At 44.5% G+C, this 24,815-nt stretch overlaps 1 protein-coding gene across 3 annotated transcripts in view; it reads right to left on the bottom strand.

Annotated features, from left to right (window-relative positions):
• Positions 1-8,920: 8,920 nt before the first annotated feature.
• Positions 8,921-24,815, bottom strand: part of C1H1orf21 (chromosome 1 C1orf21 homolog) — a 237,574-nt gene continuing 221,679 nt past the window's right edge. For all 3 annotated transcript variants that reach the window (XM_059937751.1, XM_059937754.1, XM_059937743.1), the window contains one exon: positions 8,921-9,727. In XM_059937751.1, coding sequence (XP_059793734.1) covers positions 9,689-9,727 — 39 coding nt within the window. In that variant the 3' untranslated portion in view covers positions 8,921-9,688. The remainder of the gene's footprint in view (positions 9,728-24,815) is intronic.

Genomic DNA, 24,815 nt, shown 5'->3' with positions numbered 1-24,815 from the left:
TGAATTTATGAATTTGCAGAAGCTGAAGGGACTGAGTGGGGCTGTCCCTGAAAGTTGGAGGCAATGAAAACAAGGTTGGGGGCTTTCCAAGTGGGTGCTTGATGTAGTACATCTCCTGTAAAAACAGAACTTGAACTTATGTACACACAGTAGGGAAGAAGACAGAAGAGTGGACGGACAGGAAGGCCCCAAGATCTTTTGCAGACATTTATAACAGCCCCTTCCCTGAGATCCAGGGAGAAAGAAAGGCACAAAAAAGAACAAAGCCAGGTCAACTGTTAAAAATTATTTAATAGAAAGTCCAATGTCAAAATGTAACAATAAACAAAAATACACATGTATAAATATGTATATATAATTAGACCTGTATACCTTCTCAGACCCTTTTCAAATGAAACAGAATCATCATCATATCTTGGTGGTCAAATCAAAAATAATATTCAAGCGACGTGGACCCACTTGCACTGTGGGGAATAATAGTACTACTGAAGAACTTTGAGGGTTCAAAGAATTCCAATCATGAGGGAGCTGGGGATATTGCCAAATGTCCTTTTCTGGAGACCCAGAGAGGGAATACGAGCAACCCCATGGCTCTGTACAGTGTACCTGATCTTTTCTTAGCACCTATAGCCACTACTGCCTAGAGAGTCCTCTCTCCTGTCGGATGGGGTTTGGAATTGTTTAAGTTTATGCCATTTGAGAGTTTGCTTGCCCTGTCTCCCAGGTTAGAATCTCCTGGGGATTTTGCTTTAAGACCTTCCTATGCTTCAGGCCAAGTGCCAGCACAGTAGTTTGGGACGGATGCCATCAAGGTGTGAGGATTTGCTCTTGAAATGGTGGTTGGTGTCCAAAGTGGCTGTGCACATATTAATACTAGGGGGCACCCAAACCCTCAGGGCTTCAGAGTGAAAATACCAGAACCTCTGTCTATAATATTTTGTATCTTATTCTTTAAAAATTTCTATGTTGTGCACTTTTAAAAATGTGCCTAATGTTTTAGTACAGAAGTATATGAATATATACTTTAAATTAATAAACATACGGGGGGGGGATGCATCTCACAAGGTTTTTGCTGACAGCCACGTGTGGTCCAAACAGATGGGCACCCACCGCTTTACAGAATTCACGTGCACGTGGAGGGCTGGGCAGGCTTCCCTGTGGGGCTCCCACGCCCACCTGAGGAAGTCTGCAGGTGCTCAGGAGAGCAATGCGTCAAGATGATCTCCCAGACCTGAATGAGAGCTGATGTCTCCTGATCCTGCCACTAGATTTTCCTTGAATGTAACGCCTCATCCTAAATAAAACACAAATGCCCTTGGGAAGAGCAAATACACAGCCACTGACACCTGGCAGGGAAGCATTTTGATCTCTTCCTGGTGATGGAGAGGGAATTGGACCAGGGCAGACAACGGGGAGAGGGCGCCCTAAGGCAAACCTGGCCGTATTCCATGACCACACCCCGACCAAGGGGACCTTCCAGGACCTTCATTTTAAAGTAGGTGTATTTGAGGCCAAATATTCTGTCAGTTTCCAGCATCGTGATTACTACAGGCCGAATTCTAATTAAAACGTCTAGGCTGGTGGGATAGTCGCGTGGGAACCACAAGACACAGAATTAGAAATTCCTCAGTAAGGAGCCAGAGGAGTATCTGGGAAAAGAGTAGGTGTTTGAGCAACAATCTTTCCAAGGGTCCAGAAGGCTGGTGAATATGCCAGGCTGCACCCAGGAGGGCAGGTGTGGAGGTCTTGCAAAATTCGTGAGCCCCAAGCCATCCTCAGGGCCCTCTGGGGTCAGGAGACCTGAGCCCCTCAGCTAGGAAAACTGCCTTCAGCCCCCAGTGCCTCCAACTCCTCCCGGAAATTGTTACCTATTGCGGCCTTTTCTTAAGTTTCTCACAACCATGCTGCCTCACAGCTGGTATTTTGATTCATCTAATTCCTCTTCTTCTCCTTATAAAGTTTCTAATTATTTGTCTGGGGCCAAAGGGAAGAGAAACCCAACGCTCTGAGCTCTGAATATGTTCTCTGGAAAACCTAAAAGGCACCGCGAGCTGTCTGCACAGAGAGACTCTGTCTGCTGTCTCTGAGCCTTCCCTGCGTCACTCCCAAAGAGCGCAGGGCTCCAGGGGCCTCCCCGTCCCCACGAGGCTCACGGCAGCTGCCTAGGCTTGCGGGTATTTTCCATGTGCACGCAATCCATCTGTGCTTTTTTTTGTTTTTTAATTCCCCTTTCTTTGGCAGGACACAGGTGCACACTGCAGACACAGCAGAGGCTTGGCCGCCAGGTATGACCCAACCCGGGGAAAGGCTGTCCAAGGGAGGCTGCCCTTCGGTAGAATGAATGGAGACCTCACACCCCCGAGTTGGGAAGCCCTAGGAGGCTTCCCGTGTATTTATCTTAGGGTGCACCCTCATCCCGGGGTCTGGGCCGCCTTGTTCCCAAGAGGTAATTTTAGCCTTGGTGGTTCTACAGCCAGGTCAGGATGACCCAGAGCTGTCCCCTGTATGTCTCTAAATCCAGCCCAGGTTAAAGCTCTTGAAATCAAACACCTCTGGGGGAGAGGACAAGGAGCTGGGGGAGGGATGGAGGATACACAGGAATAAATCATCTCAGCGAGCAACTGTGTACCTCCACGGCGAGGAGGGAAAATCTGGTCTTGATGGGGATCACACTTACCTCGCTGGGTGGCCTCGGCAGTGGGCTTCAGAGGGGGCAGAGCGTCACCTACAGCTCTCTTTATGCCCCCTGGGCTGGGTCACTGATTGCCCTGGCCACGTCCCTCTCTTCTCCCTCCTCAACTCCTAGCTCCAGCTGCTTCTCTGCACACAGGCCCTGACAACCCACGCTGTCCCTCCTTTGGCCGAGCGCCATGCTGTCCCCTCGGCCTGGAAGGCCCTTTGCAGTGCTCTCCCTCAGGCCTCTGACAAACTGGAGCTTTGATGTCCCCTCTTTTAGGAAGCCCCCGATTTCCAAAGCTGGGCGGCTGTGCCTCTGAGAGCCTCCCACGGCACCCAGTAATTCCCTGCAGTGGCACTTCCCACACTGTCTTCCCCACTATCGGTGGGCTCCTCGAGGGCGGGAGCTGGGCTTGGGTCAACCGTGTATTGCTGGGGATTAGCTCAGTGCCTGGAGTATACTAGGTGCTCCAAATAATCTGTCGAATAAATGAGTCCCCGACACTGGAAGAGGCAATGCTAAAAATGTTACATCTGGGGTCAACCTAGACGAAGGGGCCCCAACCCCAGTCGCTGGTGTCCCAGTGCCCCAGTGGAGCTGCTGAAGTGCCACAGTCAGGGACATACTGGCTGAGTGGAAGAGTGTGTGAGAAACGCGGGGGTATACGGCTAGACCTGGCACGTGTCCTGAGGGATGGGTCCTATATGTGCCTGGAGCTGGGAAAGGCTGCCAGAGTCCAGGTTAAAGCCCAGGTGAGTGAAAGATGCTAGTGGCAGGCACCCTGGCACGGAGAGGGCACAAGACCTGACGACCAGCAGACCTTCATCCTCCTATTCGAGTCTAACTCAAACTTTCGTGAGAGTGATCACTAGCTTTTCCTAGTTTGGTATTATTATAATTACACTAATGCTTTCCTAGACATTATCTTAAGAGATTACAGTACGGCAAAATGCAGCTCTTCCTTTAAGTACTTCACTGATAAAGTAGTTATATATTTTTTCTCCATGTATCTTTCTGTGGGGGGTGTGTGTGTGTGTGTGTTAGGAAATTGATCCAAATTTAGAGTCCTATAAGGCAGCTGCCTTGTTCTGCTCCAGGAAAATAGATACGGAAAAGCTGGCTTGCAATCTACTGCGAAACTTTCCTTGCTCACTTGACTGTCAAGGGAGAACAGTCCTTGAAGATCTGGACTGAAATGCCAGAAATCAGGGGCTGTTCTATCACTTCTGGGTCTAAGCCCAGGGGTCCCTGAGGTTCTAGAGCTATTCTCAACCCTAGGGACCCTAAGGCAGTTCTGGCTGAGTTCACAGTGTTCTTTTTACTGCCTCTAAGTCTTACTCAATCAGATGCAAAGCCTTGGGCTAAAAACAACCCCTGGAAAGGAAAGAAGGGAGAATTCAGAGTAGAGAGGGAAGACAGTATTAGAATAAAGCCTTTGGTTTAGGGGTGAGTCTTGGTGAATTAAAGCAATTTCTCTGGCTTCCAAGAGATAAGAGCCATTTCCTACATCATCTTGAAGGAATTTGACAGCTACCATGTTAGAAAGAGGCAGGAATCTTGACAACAGTTTTCATAAGAAAACTGGACATAGCACCCCCTTGACACAAGGAAATTCTTTTGATTTTTTCAAGCTAAGTAAGTGAGGGCGGAGGCGGGTCCCCTCTAGGCAGCACCTTTAACAGTTGCCATGGAGACATGAGTCATCTTCTTTAGAGGTTGTGCCTTTAGAAGCAAAGAGAGGAACTCTGGGGAATTATTGGGCTCTTCTGACCTTGGAACAAATTAGTTAAATGCCTATCCAAGTCACTACATGACTATCTAAAACATTTAAGGTCTTGAAAGAGATTCACATCTAGTGTCAATGCTTAAACTAGCCTGGAAAATATAGAGGCCCCAGTCCAAAGATCAAAAAGAGATGTCAAACCCTAGCTCACAAGAAAGGATTTCAAGTTAATGGTCCAGGTATTGCCTTTCCTCCACCTTTGGAGATCAGATTCTCCTAAACTTCTCCGGAGGTAAAGGCTTTTCACCTTAAAAAGATGCATCCTGGGATGAAACAAGCCTTGGGACCCAGGAAAGAAATCAGAATATTCAAAAGCCTGTTCTGGTCACATCTGATACCTAACTGCAGATACCAGCCTCCTTTTCCACATGCTGAAAGGATTCCAAGGAAAGAGATATGCGCCTAAAATCCCAAAGCCATTCCCTTCTGGGCACTAACACCCTGCTGGCCTCTCCTGGTTTGTGTGTAGCTTTATCAGATATAGGAAGGCCAAGTAAAACACTCCCCATGAGGAAACCAAGCTGGTGGTGAGCCAAGGAGAGATTCTGGAAAAGGGAGATGCCCCCAAAGGGCTGTTTTCACAGTGTCCCATTGCAAAGGGCATAGTAATAATAAAAAAATATAGGAAAACACTTGAATGACATCTTTCCTTCTTTCAACATGGCCATTTATGTTGGATATAGGAATTCTACACTTAAGATATACCACTTAGAACATGGGGGTAATAGGTTCACTTCCCAGGATTACTGTGACAAGACAATTATAAAAATGCCTAGCACAGTTATCTGACACAGAGTGAGTTTAAAAAATAAATGTTAGTTCCTTTTCCTCTTTCCCCAAGATTAGATTAGATCCCAGATAAGGTACAAGAGTCTTCTGAAAAGCATGGCATAGCTAGTGAGCGAGTCCTAAGGTCTGTCACAAAAGTAAATCTGTTTACCCACAATCCTCATTTTCTTCCATAGCTTTCGACCCTCTTCCAGAGACATACAAAAAGGTGACTGAAGTCAAGGGCATTTTTCTCCCCCTTGGAAAAACATGTCCATTCATTGGTAAAAGGCAATTCATAGACCTTATCCATGAAATTCCAAAGGTCTACGGCAGGGTCATATTTGCAGGGTGGAAGTCGATTGCCTCACCTGGCATTATACAAGCGCCGGGAGTGGAGGTGGGGAGGTCCAGTAATCCACCCATGACATTGAGAAGCCATGTTCCTGCTTCGAGCTACCCTTTCATTATGCCCTTCAATATATATTCCCTCTCCCCAACCAGGCCTTATTCTTCTACTAGGGTTTTAAGCAAAACTTAGCAAAAAGTTTAATTTCTGAGAGGTACAAAGAAATAAAGCTCTGAGCATGTCTTCCAGGGGGAAAAGCATGCAAGGCAGATCTTATGTAAAATTATAGAGTGCAATCTGATACCTTTTTTTTTTATGAGGGAGCTGGGAGGAGGAAGGAGAGAGCCTTAGATACCAATTGTTTTGCCTTTCATAAAAAATATATCAGAGTCCCGGAGTCCAAGATTCAGAGTCAGTATTTTCCTAGATTAAGAATTTGATAATTTTTCTTCCTATGATACTGACATATTTAATCGAGTTTCTTTTCTAAGACCAGCAGACATGGAAACGCTCTCTTAAATTCTTGCCCAGTGTCTAAGCAGGACTTGTAATCAATATGCCAACGGGCCTCATAGGCTGCTGAGGTAAACTGCATAAGAGGTATAATCTCTGCTCTTAGCAGGCTTATGGGAGAGTGTGGCCCTAAGAGAAAATAAGTCTCAACGAGACTGTGAGGAAGACAAAGTTATAACTCAAATTGGGACCGAAGGGGGGGGGGGGCGCCATCATCCCTGGACCTGCTCCCGGGGGCTGTCAGGTTACAGCTATGGCTGCTTCTGACTCTGACCCTGGGTGAGCCCCTGACACGGAGGTGCAGGAGGCTGGCACCAGCACGGAGGACTAAAGAACCAAGGCTCCTCCTCAATCAGGGCATCAAAGCTCCGTCTCAGACCCGGGCACTGCGGACGGGGAGAGACCTGTCTCCCAGCAGGCTGGTGGGTGGCCGCTGCTGTGTCTGAGGGCTGACCTAGTTTTCTGTCTCCAGACTTTGTACCTTCTTTGTCCCTAAATAGACCATAACACCACCCTACGCTCCAGCCTGGGGCTAGGAGGCATCATGAGGTAAAAGCCTCTTTTAGGGTTCTCTGCCAGTAACAAACACGCATTCAATTATGACAGCAGTACTCCATGATCCTGAATCTCTGCCAACCAAAAGAAAGCTACGCACATACTGCTAAACTTTTACAATTCTACAACTCAGAGCCCATAAGGCGTGTGTAATCCAGCTGTAAATCTTGTCGACAGTCTGCCCCACCCACTGGCCACTAAGCAGCTGGATTTTGAATCGCACCGGGCACACAGCCATCCCATCGCCCCTCTCTGTCCTAAATACTTCTCAGTCCATTTCTCATCCTTTTTCTATACCTCCATCCGCCAGACCATTTCCCTCCCTCCTTCCTTCCATCTCCCTGAGTCCTCAGAGATGACAGCCAGCAGAAGCACTAGCTTCTGGATTATTCTTTCACTGTATCTGAGACAATGGGCTTAATGTTCAGATACACAGGGGAAAAAAAAGGCAAAATGTTTTTGCATTAGACCTTTTCAGAAGGCATAAAAAAATGAAGTACAAACACAGATCCCTTGACAATTTTATGATTAAAACCAACAAATGGAAAACAGACAGTTTTGAGTGTTGCTAACATAATCAAGCATTTCATGCCAACCGGCTCTGCCACCCCATTTCTCAGCTCTGTTTCTAGATGTACCGAATGTGTCCGCAGATGACATCGCTTCTGCACATCAAAGAGGTACCCCGTGTTAAACCCGGGAGACAGAACTCCAGGTGAAAAGCCACTGGCTCACGGGCACAACACTTAGGGTTTCACGTAACCCTCAAAAATCAGATTCTCCAGAGACATGTGGTTCTGGGTACATGTGTATCATGTCAAAATGTTAAACGTGACCGTAAGAAAAATGATGTGAGCCTGTTTCATCTCCACGTGGAAGGTGGTGATTTTCTGGGAAGACACTATCTGAGACACCAAATAGAGGAGCCAAATGGAAGACATTCAGTGTTTGCTTCATTCTTGCTGGATAAGAACAAGGAATCTCGGGAAAAGGTCACCCTCGGAACAGTGAACAAGTCACTGGCGCACAAGTTTAAGGTGGGGCTTAGCAGTTCGTTTACAGTTGGGGAAAACTATTTTAGTCACTTGGCCAAAAACCATAGAAAGGGAGGGGACATAAAACCCTAGGCGACGCGAACTCTCCCTGCGTTTTTTTCTGCTCGAAGCTGGGTAAAAAGCCTGAAATTTTGGCTGCGTCTCTATTTATGTAACAACCACAGCTGCCCCCCCCCCCCCCAAATAGCTGCTGCTGCCGGCTGAAAGAAGGAAGGGCTTTTGTTGCTAACACTTGAGTCCATTTTCTCTAGCGCCTGACTGAGTTTCCTTCCCCTCGCTTTTGGTGTGTGCCGGGTCTAAAAGGAGATAAGCAATCTCCCCCTGAACACATCAGTGGTGCCACCAGCTCTGTGGATGGATTTTCAAGTCAAGGCTCACCTTCACAGCAAGAACACACTAAGCTTCTTATTCTATTCTGTGGCAGGTGATCTCTCGACTACCCAGAGTGTATTAACTACCCACCTTCGGAGGGGGGCGGTGTGGCTGATACTGAGGCCTTTCGCGTTCGCAACCCTGCAAACAGAGAAACACACAGTGCTTTTGCTGTGTTTTTTTTTTTTTTTTTGTGGGCCAAACCCAAACCTGGACTGCTGGCGTGGCGCTGAATAGGGTGCCCTCCCCTGAAAGTAACAAAGAGAACCCCCGTCAAAGCTATCGAACGTGTTAAAAAAATACAAAAGTTATTTTCTCCTTTTGATGGCTATTTACTTGTGACAACATTTGTTAAAAATATTATTTCTGTCTTTGAGAAGAGACCATTCTCTTCATAGAATTATGGAAAAATAAACTCTACCAAACCCACAGTTCATGTTCCCCACTACTGCCCGGGGCTTTGGCTTTCGCATCTCCGAATATCATCACCAGGGTCAATGTACTATGTTTTTCAGTCGGCGCACGCTTTTCACCACACCATCCAGTACTGCAAGTAAGAGAAAGGAAGTGGCAAGGCCCGTGTGACATTTTGAAGGGAGAGGATTCGGAAGTAGGGTGGTTTCTTTGCTAACAAGATGAAAGGTAACAGGGTGGTTTCAGGCCCTCCTAAAAAGCCGTGGGATGTCCCCTCACCTCCTCTGACCACTGTCAGTACTGCGAATGCCTGGTGGGTTATAAGTGGGATGGCAGGGAGCCACGGAGGAGTCACTGCTAAGGAGGGCTCGTCTTCCGCACCCAGGAGCATCGTAAAACACTGAGCTGGATGAATGGGAGAAGACAAGGAAACATAAAAACAGTAAAATGTTTATTTTCTTAGAAAAAAAAGTAGGCAAGAGGGATCCAAAATGATTGTGATCACACTTCCGTCTGCATCTGAGCAAAACTGACGCTGCAAGCTTGATCTTTGATTAAGAGACCCAGGAAATGAAACCACCTGCCGTTCGCTCCTATGTCACCTCCAGGAGTCATGTCACAACATGCTTTTAATCGATAACAGCGCCTCTACTTCTTCTTCGCAGAGAAACAAGGCTTTTGCCATAGCAACTGTCCCATCTCCAAAGCGAAACACTGCCAGTGAGAAGCAAGGCTTTGGACTGCTTGTTGCGGGGGAAGGCAGGGAGGGAGGAGAGAGGGAAGGAGGCGCTTGTCTTAGAAGCGGAACCGGTCTAGAGCAGAAGTTGGATATCTGAGTTCACCACTACCTCATCTTATAGAAAATAGGTTGGAGAGCATCTGTAAAACCAACAGTATCTTTAAGGTGAAATTGCAGAATTTTGCTGCAGACCTGGACACTGAGAGAAGTGAAAAGTTGCAACAAGTTTTAACTAGCAGCAACAAAGAAAGTTCGATAACAGTTTTTTTTTTGTTTGTTTTTAGCAATATTCCTTTGCAAGTTCATTAAGAAACATTGTAACTTAATGGGGCATACGATATGGAACGATCTTCTTTTGCTATAGTGCTGTTTGCTGAAGAGAACCGACCTTTGCAAAGATTTCAACGTGGGGTGTAACCTATTTACACAGTAGTAGCTCCCGGTTTGAGTGGTAGAATTGGTGCTATGTGATATCTTCTTCTTCCGAACAGTAATCTCGACCCTTGAGAGGAAAAGAAAAGAATAAGATGTGACCGAGAATCCAAAGCAAGGCTGGAGATAGTTACTTGCAATCGGTTTTCTCTCAGTTTATGTCTCCCTGCAACAGGAGCCAGGCCCCGTCACTGACTACTGAGCACCAGGTAGGTAAGTCATAAATACGTGTTGGCTGATTTATAAACTGTATATACCTCATAGCATGGGAGTTTTACCAAGCCCCCAATAAGCCCTTATTTTGTATTGGTAAGAACTTATATTATACTAGGCACAGGAAAGACTCAGCCTTTCACCAAGTAATTACCAAATGGACGATACATTCAGGAGACCAATTTGTCATGAACAGGAGAAACCAAAATGAACAGTGAACGAGTCCCTTTCTGCTCGGGCCAGGGCGGCTCACACTCCACAGCTGTATCTCCAAGCCCAGAACTTACGCTTTCACAGAGGAGGATGGCATAATCTAGGGATGTCTTAGTTTTAATCCACCCTAATGTGTTGGTTTGCTTTTTTTTTTTTTTTGGCCACACTGTGCGTCATGTGGGATCTTAGTTCTCCGACCAGGGATCAAACCCACACCCCCTGCAGTGGAAGTGCAGAGTTTTAACCACTGGACCACCAGGGAAGTCCCATAATCCATTCTAAGTTAAAACAGGGATTAAAAAACAAAAGATTCACTGAATATGTATAACATATCTAGGACTATGTTTGGTATGTGTGGGATGCACAAGGAAGGCAAAAATGCTTTTAATGCATTCCCTAACAAAACAGGTTACTTGAGGGCTTAAGAACTATATCCAGCCGTTACTTTTGAACATATTTCATCCTCTCTCCAGCAGGTTATATACTCTGTGAAGGCACAGTTAGGCCTGGGATTTAAGCTCCACGTCTGACATCACTGGGCTGTCTTGGTCAAAGCACATGCCTCCTTGGTCTGTAGTCTCTCACAGAGAGCACGGAAACAAGTCCTGTCCTGCCTGTGTCACAGTGTCACAGATAAAGGCTTTGTGTAAAGTCACGTATTCATACTATTTATATCCTTTGACCACTTTCTTTTTTTTTTTTTTTTTAAAGAAAAAAAAAAGAGGAATGTACTGGAAAGATACAAAGGTATCCCAAAGAAGTGAAGGCTCAGTAACCAAGACTGGGAAGGATAGATGTGGGAACAACATGGACCCTACCTCCTGAGAGTGGCTATTAATGTGACCTAGTTGCAGTAACTTCCAGTCTCTGTGTCTGTTTGTTGTTTCAAATTTCCTGGAGTGACAGTCATACTGGCTCAACTGGACTGAGTCCTCTACCCCTGGATCACACAAGTGTGAACAGGTGACATCCCGTGATGCTCAAGTTTGCCTAATGCTCTCTCCACGTTGGGTACTGTGCTTAGCACTTTTCAAGTACTGCTGATTCTGCCACCACAGCCCTATGTCTTACGTACTGCTGTGTCTCCCATTCCTCAGATGAGAAAAACAAAGCCCAGAGAGGCCCAGGGGTTTTCCAAAGTCATAAAGCTTTTACCCGACATCCAATCTTTGGCGTGCCACGCACATATCTTTACCTTTCTGACTAGACAGCATAGGTGGTAGTTGGAGTTTGGTCTCTGCAAACATCCCGTGTTAATACCTTAGGGTTTTGCATGAGTGATCACAGTCTACGTCTTCTTTCCAACAGAAGTCAGAGCCATGTCCTGACTGTCTAACGTGCTTGGTATCCAAGCCTCCCCATGACCTAGACAAGGGCGGGAGAAACATGGGGAGAGTAGGCTTGACCATGGCTATGGGCAGGAGCAAAGACAGCTTGCTCCGCAGCAGTGGAAGGGGAGGGGGCTGACTTCTTTCTTTTTAAATACACACTACATGTTTCAGTTCTGGGGGGGAAAGTTCCTTTAAAAATAAAATGTTCTTTATAACTGGGACTTATTACTAAAAGTATCTAAAACATAAAGGAGATAATAATTTTGCATACAACTATTTCTCAAATGCATGACATGTTTCTTTGTCACAATATCTGTATATTGGAAGTAGCTCACATTCTCCTAATATTTCAGCCTTTCATTTTAATGCATGACGGTACCACCTGGCTGGGCAGTCATCCTGGCTCTGTGACTCACTAGCTCTGGGATCTTGATCAAGTTACCTCTCTGTGTCTCACTTTCCCCATCTGTAAAACGAATTTAACAACAGTGCTAACTTCATGTGGTTGCTGAAGATTAAGTGAGTTAATAGTAGTAAAGTGATTAAATCGGGCCTGGCACATAATTTTATACACGTATGTGTGTACACATGTGTACACGTGTGTTTGACAAATAAAAAAGTGCTGCCACACCAAGAAGTCTTCAGGGCCTGCAAAAGCACGAGGGTGGCCCGTTCCCATGCTAACTGGCCCCAGATTGCTTGTTCTCTTTGAATGGTTCACCAATTAGCAGATTTTGGTTTCTTCTACCATCACATTGCCAACTCTCACCCCTGCTCCTTGCAGAGTTTTTGAGCCTGGTGTCATCTCCAGGCTTGTTTTACTTGCTGCAAAAAAAAAAAGTCTCCTGGGCAGGGAAGCTGGGTGACCAATCTTCCTGACAAGAGAAGTGTGTCCCCAATGACACCACCCTGGTGACAGTGTCCAAGCAGATGCCGGCTGTTGCCTTGGCCCAGACCACCCAGGAGACACTCCCTGAGCCACATGATGGAGAGCTAGAAAGGAGACCCTCGTGGACCCTGACCGTTGGGAGTTTATTCTCCATTGTGGGCAACAGGACACATCCAAACCTATCAGAAGTATATCAGATGATGCTCTCCACGTATCCTCAACTCATGGGGCTCAGACAGTAGACCTGCGAGTGGCCTCTGAGTGTCTGGCTGGAGGGGAAAGGTGTGCTCATGGAGTTTACATTAGGAAAGGAAAGAGGACTTCTCCAGTGTATATGTGGACACACACACTGTTGTGAGACACTGGGCAAATCTTCGGGCTTCGGTTTCCTGGGGATAATCATGGTCTCTGTTTCATAGGGTTGTGATCTGGATTACATGGGAAAAATACCGTTTCTAGCAGGTGGTCAATAAATATTAGCTGCTGCTATTATTACTACTACTGCTAGTAAACCCCCTGTTTGTCCAGGCCCTGGCAGGAGAATAGGAACCGCCTTCCTTATGGCGGTTGGGTGGGTGAGAACTGTCGTCACAAATTGTACTCTGCCAGGTGTCAGGGAGCCCTTCCTTCCACCTCAGCCTTGCACCCCAGACGGGCCAGAACCCCATGTGTTCAAATAAAGCATCTATGGCAGACACCTCAATCCCTTCCCTTCTTAAGAAACCTCAATCAAAGCAAAGGCCTAGGTGGCCAATGTGGGGTTCAGAGGGCATCTTATCCACAAGGAAGAACTTTGATGCAGTGACAGACAGACAGACACACATGTGAACTGGTGTATTCACTGATAAAGCGGTGTCTCCAACTCTGTAAATGAGTTATAGGGTTAAAAAGAAGGAGCATTTCAGACCCTCCAAGTTTACTGTTACCATAAGAAAGTGCCCTCTTTTGAGGGGTAGGGGAAAAAAGGGTTATTATGGGATTATATGAAATCATGTGTGTGAAACTTTTGGAAATTGTAAAGCACTATAGAATTTAAAGAATCTATCATTCAATAAAAAAAAGAAAGTGCCCTCTTTTGAGGGACAAATCTCTTGTAAACCCTCTGCGTCAACCCAAACTGCAACTTTCATTTCTCAAGCATTTGCTCCTCTGAAATTATTATAATTACTATGAGAAGGAGAAGGAAAATTGCATCAGCTGCTTTGCAGACACTATTTCATTGGTTATTCACTCCAACCCTACAAAGTAGGTAGGAGTCCTGCGCCCTGTTACTTGTGGGCAAACCTCAGAGAAGCCCAGAACACAGGGCTAATCCTTGCCTCTTTTGTTATGACTGTAGTGAGTTGATAACTAAATTCAAATCAGTTTTATTTTTGTTATTATCACCTGTCAGCAGCTCTGAGAAACAATTATTTTACGAACAGAAAACTTGGAAATCAAAAACAAGGAGAGCGGGTTTCCCTGGTGGCGTAGTGGTTGAGAATCTGCCTGCCAATGCAGAGGACACGGGTTCGAGCCCTGGTCTGGGAAGATCCCACATGCTGCGGAGCAACTGGGCCCGTGTGCCACAACTACTGAGCCTGCGCGTCTGGAGCCTGTGCTCCGCAACGAGAGAGGCCGCGACAGTGAGAGGCCTGCGCACCGCGATGAAGAGTGGCCCCCACTTGCCACAACTAGAGAAAGCCCTCGCACAGAAACGAAGACCCAACACAGCCATAAATAAATAAATAAATAAATAAATAAATAAATAAATAAATTAAAAAAAAAAACAACAAGGAGAGCAAGAGCTCCCATATGGCCAGTGTCATTTTAAGGGGAACCCAAGTAAACGTACTGAAGCAGCCCCATCTCAGTATCACAAGGGCCCCACCTGCACACAGGCTCTACTGGGCCAGATAGGGAGCTTGTTTCTATAATACGACTTCACGTCTCATTGAAATTTTTCAAGAACTGTGCTAGAAAGAGAACCTTAAAACCTGCAGCTGTCAGAAGGCAGGAAGTGGGAGTGAGCTGGGTTTGGGAGCTACACAGCAATTCTCTTAGCCCAAAGCATGCCCTTTCCCCTTAAAGGGACTACAAAATGGAAGTCTTTGTAAAGACACGGTATGCAGCCAGCATTAGGGACTGTTAGACACAATTCCACCCTTGTGCAAAGGACACACTGAAAGCTACAGACAGCCAGGTCCCCACGAGACCCCACGTGTGGGAAGAATGGAAACGCACGATGACGCTGACAAGGAAGGGTCGTATGAAGAACCACAGAGGCGTTTTGGTGTAGACTCAAAAATCTCAAGGAGCTTTTTGCCTTCCGGTTTCCCTGACCACACCCCTACTCTGTAGAGTTTCCATGCCCTCTTCAATTCTCTGCAGTATTTTCTTGGAAACTGGAAGTTTATGTCAACTCATACATTTCTAAGGTTCTAGGGTCAGGATTTTTTGTTTGTTTGTTGAAATGTCTAGGCCTAGAATTAGCGATATTAAGGTGTAGCAAAGGAAAGGACATTGTCCTAATTCTGCTAGTTTAAAGAGGAACAGCTCAAAGAGTGACTTTAAATAAAGGAATTATTCCTCCAAAGTGCCTACAGTACTTTTCCTCCTTAAGTTTAAGCAGGCAAATAGTCTAGGGTTGGCTGTCCAGTTTCAGGGGTGAGTTTATCACAGAAGTCTCTAGTACTTCTCTGTAGATGTGTGTGCATTTGGCCTAATACATACACCTCAAGCATGTAATAGTCAGCTGTGAACTGAGTATTTCCCCAATGGAGTAGACTAGAACAAGACGAAAGTTCCAGAGAGGAAGCAGTGAGCTCCAGTTTCCCCATCTGTAAAATGGGGACAGTAAGACCTAACTTGCAGTGCTGTTGTGAGACTTAGGAGTAATACACATAGGTGTTTAGCAAAGCTTGGCACATGGTACTTAATAAATTATAGCTCTTATGATGATATTGAAAAATGAGGTCAACAGATCCAACTGTTAATAAACTGACTATGTGAGAAATTGGGCCACCGCTGGATTACTCATCTACATTCAGGCCCTCAAACAAGCTGGCACCTCAGGGCCTGGATGCTTGTCCTTCCTCCAACTTCCTGGCTGGCTCCTCCTGCCCGCAGCCCTCACCCCATCCATCACGTCACATTTTCTAGACCTCTGCTCAAATGTCACCTCCTTGTCTCCCCTGAGCTCCTTATATACAATAGCACTTCTTACTCTGTTTCATTTTTATTTATATTACTTATCATTACCTGACATCATTAATGTATTGCTTTGTTCCTTTATTGGCTGTCTTCCCCCTTGAATAGACGCATCCAGTGGGCAGAAAGTGTTTTCTGCACTGCTGCATCCCTAGGACTTAGACTAGTGCTGGCAACATATTAGATGCTCAATAAATATTTGTTGACTAAACGAAAGGAGGAACAGTATCTAGAGAGTTCTGAGATTTGGGAGTTGGAAGGGGACCGAGAGGTCTTCCTCCCTTACCTTGCATCTAATGTAGAAACGACCTCCACTGACCATATTACAGGCAGGAAGCCTTCTCTTTACGACTGGAACACGTCAGATACTTTTCCAAGCTGCTCATGAAATTGTTCACAGCTGAGCCCAAACCCTGCCTCTCTGTAACTCCCACAGAATGGCATAGTCAGGGCCTTTGTAACCAGAGGCTAGGTCTTCCCAGACTGATAGCATCCTTCGGTCCATTACCTGTGAATAATGAGGTTTCCACCTAGGTCTCGCTCCCTTGCATGTGTGTCAGTTTTCTCATGTTCTTTTTAAAGTGGAGTCATCAAAAACATCACCAGGGGCTTCCCTGGTGGCGCAGTGGTTGAGAATCCACCTGCCAATGCAGGGGACACGGGTTCGAGCCCTGGTCTGGGAAGATCCCACATGCCACGGAACAACTAAGCCCGTGCGCCACAACTACTGAGCCTGTGCGTCTGGAGCCTGTGCTCCACAACAAGAGAGGCCGCGATAGTGAGAGGCCCGCGCGTCGCGATGAAGAGTGGCCCCCGCTTGCCGCAACTGGAGAAAGCCCTCACACAGAAGCGAAGACCCAACACAGCCAAAAATAAATAAATAAATAAATAAAAATTAAAAAAAAAAAAAAAACCATCACCAGTACAGAATATGATATCCTGGTAATATGGCCTAAGATATGTAAGAATTAAGTATTTGACAAAGATGGTCACCAGAAATGACAGATTCCAAGAGAAATGATGTGCTAAATCTTAATAATAATACAAAACAACATAAAACTGAGCTTCTGTCAAAGCTCTGCAGAAGGAAATAACTCTTAGCCTCAAAGGCATAAAAAAGATCACATAGAAAATAAAAAGATGAACATACTTGATCATGTAAAAATGAAACTTTGCATACCAAAAGAAAAAGAATAAAACAAAATAAAAAGGCAAACCTCAATGGGAAAAATACCTGCAGCATACAATGTGTAAGTGACAAGTCACGTGAGAAGCTCATATCAATAAAAAAAGTTAATGTAAGAGGATTTCAACAAGAGAGAAGGGCACAGAGTGGAAATTCATTCAGAACAAATAAAGTCAGTAAACACACAAATAGAAAAATGGTCTGCTTCAGTAATAAAAAAATACAAATGAAGACAATTAGATATTATTTAAAAATAGCGATACCCAATTCTTGGGAGTGTACAATGAAATGCAACTCTCATACACTGCTGGCAGCCTTGTAAAGTGGTATGGCTGCTTTGGAAAGTAATTTGGTAAATATGTATTATGAGTCATAAGACTCATAATAAGAGTATCATACCCTTTTTATAGCAATCATAGACATCAATATTAATGATAAACTCCCAAATATATGTTTTTAAAAATATATGCATTTATTCCCTGGGGCTGGAGGTGGGAAAGGGGATTGGCTGTAAGCTGCCAGGAGGGATCTTACTGATGTGATGAAAATGTTTTAAAACTGGAATGTGGTGATGGTCATGCAGTTTGGTAAGTTTACTAAAAATCACTGAATTGTACATATAAAATAAGTAAATTTTATGGCATGTAAACTATACCTTTATAAAATTCTTACAAGTGTACAAATATTTTCATTGCAGCATTTTTTATAGGCATGGAAAAAACCATCTAATATCCCAAAGAAAAAATGGTTAAAACATATAAAAGATGAACAAAACAACGGGATCGGTCATCCACTATGTCCCAAACTGGCAGATCCTTCTTGTACATCCTGCATTTCCACATATATTGCTTTCTTTTCTCATACTCCCTCCTCCCCAGACTTCTCTTAGTGGCTACTTAGTCTTACGATCTTGTTCCAACATCATAATTTCAAGTGAGAGCTCTAGGGAGAATTGGTCTCTTCCCCTCTCAGTGGTCCTTCCATCCCACCATGTCTTAAAAGTAATTTTAGCCAAAATGTTTGCTTCCCTTACTATAGGGGGCAGAACAGAACATGTCTCTTATTCCCCTTTGTCTTTTTTTTTTTTTTGCTGATAAAGCAAAAGACTTTATTGGGAAGGGGCACCCGGGTGGAGAGGAGCAGGGTAAGGGAACCTATGAGAACTGTTCTCTCCTCTTTGTCTTTTTGACACTCAATGGAATCCTTGTGTGGCCCAGAGAAGTTTGCTTTCATGAGGCTTATTTCTGCCTGGAAGTGTGCACTGTTATACTGATCATATAGCAGGCTAACTGACAAATGAAGAATTCCTCCTCCTCTCCTGAACCTCTCTGGATCACTGGGAAGCTCCATAGGTTTCTGACCTGTGCATTATTTGGATTCTCCTACCTCCTGTCTGCTTCCTTTACATGATTCATCTTCCTCCTCTCTCTTCCTAACTGTGGGCTTAGTGAGTCTGTTTCTTGACTTAGTCATGCCTCTTTGGTAGCCTTCTACCCTGCAGTGTGGGGCGGTCTGGCTTTCTGGGCACCAAAGAACATCTTGATTAATGAAACACAATTGTCCCAGCAGTATTTGGTACAGACACTTAATGGGCCGTGTTGCTTCTCTGCCCACCTAACATCTTTTTCCCCAAAACTTTTCCCCCATGTATCACCATCCAGTGGCAACCTCGGATCTAAGTTTCTATGGGAGCCTGAACATTTAAACGCTGTCGAACCAGGAATACAGGGGCACGAGAGCTGCATTCCACAGCTTGAGCATCTGTGAACCACCAGCCAGAATCCAGAACAAAGATGACGAGGAGGAGGCGGGAAGAGGGTGGAAAAGTGAAATGAAGGACACCCCCCAGGGGCTGTTGTTTAATCCTCCTCCTGTAGGGCTGTGGGCCAGGAGTCAGGCGCCCTCCACTGCCTCCTCGGGGCTGCAAGTGTCAGAGCCTCTTCAGTCAGGGAGTGTTTCAGCAGCATTTTCGTTACAGCACAACAACAATTTATAACAAGTTTTGAGGCAATGCCGAAGAAAAGCAAAAATAATTAGCTGTGCTGTTCAAGTCTCCTCCCCTGGCTTATTTCATTAGAAAAATCAATCAAGGCATTAATGGCCAAGTCTGTTTCTAATGAGCTTTATTCTAATTAGACTCGTGCATTATCATTTCAGTTGGAAAAAGGAATCGTTTGTAATGAGCAGTAGGAGTGTGACAGCCTCTGACTGTTGTGTTGACCATGTACAGGAATGATCACCACGATAACAGCCACAGTGACAAGAACCCTAGTATATTGGCCTTTTCATTTCCAAGAGAGAATGTCTTGACTAAACAGCTTTAAAACTCCCATGAAGCGTTGATTACACCCAAATCCTCATTCTACTGATTCTATCCTTCTAAAAAGGATATTTTAGAAGCTTTAAGGGACCTATTTCTCAAGGTCCTGCTTTGGCTGATGTTGGCACTCAGATGACTTCGATGATGCTTTTTTCCCCACGAGGAGGTGAGCAGGAGTGAGGACAGGGAAAAGCAGGGATGGGACTTCCTCGGCGGTCCAGTGGTTAAGACTCTGTGCTTCCAATGTAGAGGGCACAGGTTCGATCCCTGGTCGGGGAACTAAGATCCCGGAAGCCACCGCATGGCAAGGCCAAAAAAAGAAAAGAAAAGAAAAGGAACAAGCAGGGATACAGAATGCAGGATGCCCACGTCTCTGGGCCATATTGAACTGATGTCCTAGAGCAGGGTTGGCGACTTTCTCTGTGAAGGACCAAAGAGTAAATAATTTAGGCTTTGCCTTCTAAAGGGTCTCTGTTGCAACTCAGCTCCAGCTATAAACATGAAGGCAGCCACAGAGAAAAGTAAAAGAATGAGTGTGGCTGTGTTCCAACAAAACTTTATTTGTGGACCCTTAAGCTGGAATTTCACATGATTTTTCACATGTCAGAAAATATTATTCGGCCTTTTGTTTCCCCCAACCATTTAAACACGTAAAAACCATTCTTGTCTGGCAGGCTAGATTTGGCCCATGGGCTGTATTCTGCCCACTTTTGTCACAGAAAATACAATTACTATCTGTAGGTTCAGAGGTTAACTCTGTCACGGGTTCGGGCCTTCTTCCTAAGTGCTCACACAGCAGAGATAAATTCCACCTTGAGAGACATTTCTCTCAAGATGGGGCCAGGGTTCTTCTCCAAAAGGTCGTTTTATAAAATTGTTCTTATCTTATAAACAAGAAAACCATCGATCGAAATCAAAATTAAATTTAAAAATTTTCTTACAACCCCGTCTTGCTAATAAATTAGAAACTTTTCAAGTTTCATTTAAATCTCTGTCCATATGTATGTCATTTTTATGTAGTTTCAATCCTATGATAGACAACAAATTTTTTAATTTTATTTTTTTTTACTTGCTATTACCTTATAAAAAATTTCCCTGTTATACCTGATTCCTTATAACGATAAAGAGATACACCATAAAATTTTGCGTAATTCTTTGCAGAAGATTTCCAGGTCATTTGATGGACTTAATTCAAAGAGATGTCTTAAATTAGTCTATTCTCAGGTATAAGAGTTAAGATTTAAATACCACCCCCTCACCCCTAAGCCAGGAGAACCCACTTAGTGGATTGGAGCCTCATGGGTCTCCCCTAGGATTCACTTCCTCTAGGACATGAAGCTTCATGGGTCTCCTCTAAGACTCACTTCCTTCAGGACAATGGCTTTAGCAGGCCTGGTATTTCAATCCATATGCCTCTTGACAAAGATGTGCCTTCCAGACAAACTCTTTAGAGCTCTTTGCTCTGAACTAATTGCTTATACCCTAGAATTTATTTTGGACATGGCTGGAGGTTTGGGGAGACTAAGCACACACCTCCTTTCCTTACAGTTTTTAACTGAGAACAGTCAGTCAGATGAGAATCAGCGTTCTTGCTGGATTAGAGAACCCAGCAGGCTCTCCTTATCCCCTCTCCTCCCACCTCCCTGAGGCCTTATGGATGGTGACTGACTCACCCAGTGACAGGTGGAGACAGTAGAGAATGCTGGGTTTGCCCCTCTTAATGCTCCATGGGCTACCCTACCAGACAGGGGAGAAAGTGACAAGTTGGTTCCTTTCCCTCCTGCCTACACAGAAGAGCAACATTGTTTGCTGGACCACAGTGCTCACCTTCCCTTTCCTTCCTCTTTGCTTTCAGAATAGGAAGCACATGCATTTGGCCAGGGAGAGGATTGCAGCTACTGATGAGACGTCCCTGCCCTCAGAAGGCACAGAAGGGTGAACTAGCCAGATATGAGGGAGAAAAGGCCCAGAGAGCAGTGAGGAGTGGGTGTCCTGGGCCCATGGTTGGGGAAAACATGTCCGTTTGGCTTCCTTCCTCTTCCAGGACATGGCTAAGGTGGGCAAGCTGCACCTTAGAAAGAGGAAGAAAAGCAGCGTCCATGGGATTTCATGACGGATCCTGAGGTTTCCACTGGCCTGATGAATCTAAGACATTTCCTGGGAATTAACACTTTGGGAGGATGACAACTGGGGGAGGCCCAGAGGACACATGAGAAGCTGGGCAAACAGAACTAACTGAATTTGTGGGGACTGTTTAGCCTAATAAGTTATGAGCTCTGATTATATTAAGGCTTGTCACACATTTGATCAACTGGCCAATAAGAACACCAATGAACAGAGGTCAGCTCCATCTGCGGCTATGACTATCAGAGCCCTTGGAAATGGGAGCGGTTTCAAATGAAATTAAAACAGGAGCACTGGGCTTCCCTGGTGGCGTGGTGGTTAAGAATCCGCCTGCCGATGCAGGGGACACGGGTTCGAGCCCTGGTCCGGGAAGAGCCCACATGCTGCGGAGCAACTAAGCCCGGGCGCCACAACTACTGAGCCTGCGTTCTAGAGCCCACGAGCCACAACTACTGAAGCCTGCGCACCTAGAACCTGTGCTTCGCAACAAGAGAAGCCACCACAATGAGAAGCCCGTGCACCGCAAGGAAGAGTAGCCCCCGCTCGCCGCAACTAGAGAAAGCCCGCATGCAGCAATGAAGACCCAATGCAGCCAAAAATAAATAAATAATAAATAAATAAATACATAAATACATTTATTAAATAAAAAAACAAACAAAAAAAAAACCCAGGAGAACTTCAGGTGACTTAGAGCATGCCTTGGTGCCTGTGTATTAGTGCCTCCTGAAGGTTTTCTTCCACCAAACTGTACATATGCAGATGCAGTGGAAGGTGAGCAACGCCAGTGACCACTGTGTAATCTGCTTGTTTTCCACCTGACGTTTTGTCATACACTTACTCCTCTGTTCATAGACTTCTCTGAATTTTGAGAAATTTAAAAGATACAGAAAAGTATAATGAATGTAACAAACACTGCAATTCAACCACAGGCATAAGAACTAGTAATATTTTATAACATTGCTTCTAGCTGCCACTCTCTCCCTGAAGAAATGAAACTACCATCCCAGTCCCATTCCCCTTCCCCCATCCCCAGGTGCAACAATGGTCATGGGTTTGGTATGATCATTTTTGATACCTTAATATTTATATCATATTCATAATATACCAAATAAACTATATATCTTCTATATGAATGTCTACATGCATAACAGATATAAATACATGCCATTTATGAATATATCATATAAAAACGTACTATAGGGCTTCCCTGGTGGCGCAGTGGTTGAGAATCTGCCTGCCAATGCAGGTGACACGGGTTCGAGCCCTGGTCTGGGAAGATCCCGCATGCCACGGAGCGACTGGGCCCGTGAGCCACAACTACTGAGCCTGCGCGTCTGCAGCCTGTGCTCCGCAACAAGAGAGGCCGCGGCAGTGAGAGGCCCGCGCACCGCGATGAAGAGTGGCCCCCGCTCGCCGCAACTAGAGAAAGCCCTCGCGCAGAAACGAAGACCCAACACACCCAAAAATAAATAAATAAATTTATTTAAAAAAACAAACAAAAAAAACCAACAAAAAAAACGTACTATAGTAATGTGTGCATGCACACGTGTATGTGTGTGTATAACTGGTGTTTAATAAATATTTGTAGAATGTCCATCTAAAAACAGTGTATGGTTTTTTTAATTTGTATGGTGTCATATGATTTTTATCATTCTGCTTATTCCTCTATTCATTTAATAATATGATTTGAGATCTATAATTGTGGAGATATATATATATATATATATATATGCGCCTGGGTCATTGCTTTTAACTGCTGAATGATATTGTACTGTGGGACTATAAAGGATTTTATTTATTCATTCCTCTAGTGCTAGGCACTTAAACTGCTTCCAGGTTTAAAAAACTTTTTTTGCTACTGAGCATAGCATGTATGCTCCAGTGAACTTTATTGTGCACATGTAAGAGAATTTCAAGGATATAGACTCATAACTTTAATTGATGGTTTTTATTGGTTTGCATTAATAGTACTTCCTTATATATGCTGGCTACAGATCCTTTTCATGTTTTAAGTATTGCAAATATATTCCAAACTAGTTTACTAGAAGCTCTGCATTTGGGAATTATGAGACTTATTAATAAGATAGATACTGACCCATGATACTCACCTGACTCTCTGTGTCTATTTTAAATTTGTTTAGAACCCAGAAGGAAGGCAGAATATGATTAAACATCTCCAAACCGCCAACAACCATTTTCGAGAATATGAGTTTAAAGTATTTGGTACTCCTCTTTTGACTCTTATTTAGAAAAATGGGATTAAAATGAGGGCAATCTAGAAGTGTCTGCCCCAAGAATGCTTCCTCTAGCTCTCCACAGAATTTCAAAGAGAGGAATAAGTATCCCACAAATAACAAGATATCTCAGAATAAACATTTCAAGAAATGTACAAAACATAGTATGTTTTATAATTCTTTCCCAATTGATATAAAGGGGCATGCCTCATTCTTTGCTACAGAGGGTTCTGTTTAGTGGGAGTTTGGAAAGTTGAGGGTAAATCAGATAAGGTACTCTCTGAAGTCCCTCCCAACTCAAAACTTTATGCTGCTAGATTAGAAGCTCCCTAAAGGCAAGGACCCAATTTCCTAATTCCTCATGGTGCAGCTCCATGGTCCTGGCTCATTTCTGCATCCAGAGAACACATTCCAGATAAGCTTGTTAAATGAATCAAAGAAGTTAGTCTTATCGCTTTAATGATCTTGTTAGGGATCCCCTTTCCTAACTTTTTGTTGTTGTTATAAACATTTTAAGACTAGTATTAATGAATATTTGCAAGAGCAGGTTTTAAGCAACCCACAAGAATTAAAAAAGAATGAACCCTTCAAACAGCAAAAATACAGATAGGGATTCAGCTGTACCCAGGCCACTGACTCATGGACTCATTCTGCAATCAGCTCAAAAGCTGGCACAGGTTATTTAATGGCTCTATAAATGTTCACACGAATCTAATTCCTTAACATGTTTATACCACACAGGAGGGAGATGGGCCAGTACACTGGAAAATATCCTGTTCTAATTCTCTGTCTACAAGGAGACATCTATACCACAGGAAGGCACTTGCTCAAGCAAGGTTCAAGCTGATAAGTTCTGCATGTTCAGTTTCAGTCACCACCTCCCCCAAATCCTTCCTCTACAAATGGCCTTTATGATGTGGATACAGGCAATTTCAACCAAAATAAAAGCTACCAATCACAGAGCACATACAACACATCAAACGCTCCGCTATAGACTCTACATGAATTTTCTTTAATTTTCCGGACAAGTTAGTATTACTATCCAAATTTTTTGGTGAGGAAACTGAGGATCAGAAAGGTTAAACAATTAGCCTGGGGTCACACAGCTACTACTGGAGTGGGTCTTCGGATTTGCCTGGGGTTTGAAGCACAGGCTCTTTCACTTGCTCCCTGCTGCCTCTTTTCTTGACCTTTCTCAGTTCTGTTTCTTGGCACTGTACCTACTACATACCTGCCATGGGGCTCCTAACTGTTAAGAGCCCCTCCTATCACGCTGAGCCCTCTGCTACAGGAGTCTGCTCCATCACACCTCCTTCCTTCGTGTGCTTCTGCTTCTGCTAAGCCCAGTGGTCTTATTTGCCCCATTCACTCATTCAACAAATTTATTAAGCCTCTGTTCTGTCCCAGGCCCTGTGCTAGGTTCTAGGCAAACAAAGAGACCCAATTTTTATCCTTAGGG

Source organism: Balaenoptera ricei, chromosome 1, assembly GCF_028023285.1.
Source record: "Balaenoptera ricei isolate mBalRic1 chromosome 1, mBalRic1.hap2, whole genome shotgun sequence".
In the NCBI taxonomy this organism is placed as follows: Eukaryota; Metazoa; Chordata; class Mammalia; order Artiodactyla; family Balaenopteridae; genus Balaenoptera; species Balaenoptera ricei.
This window is presented reverse-complemented; position numbering and strand designations above follow the sequence as displayed.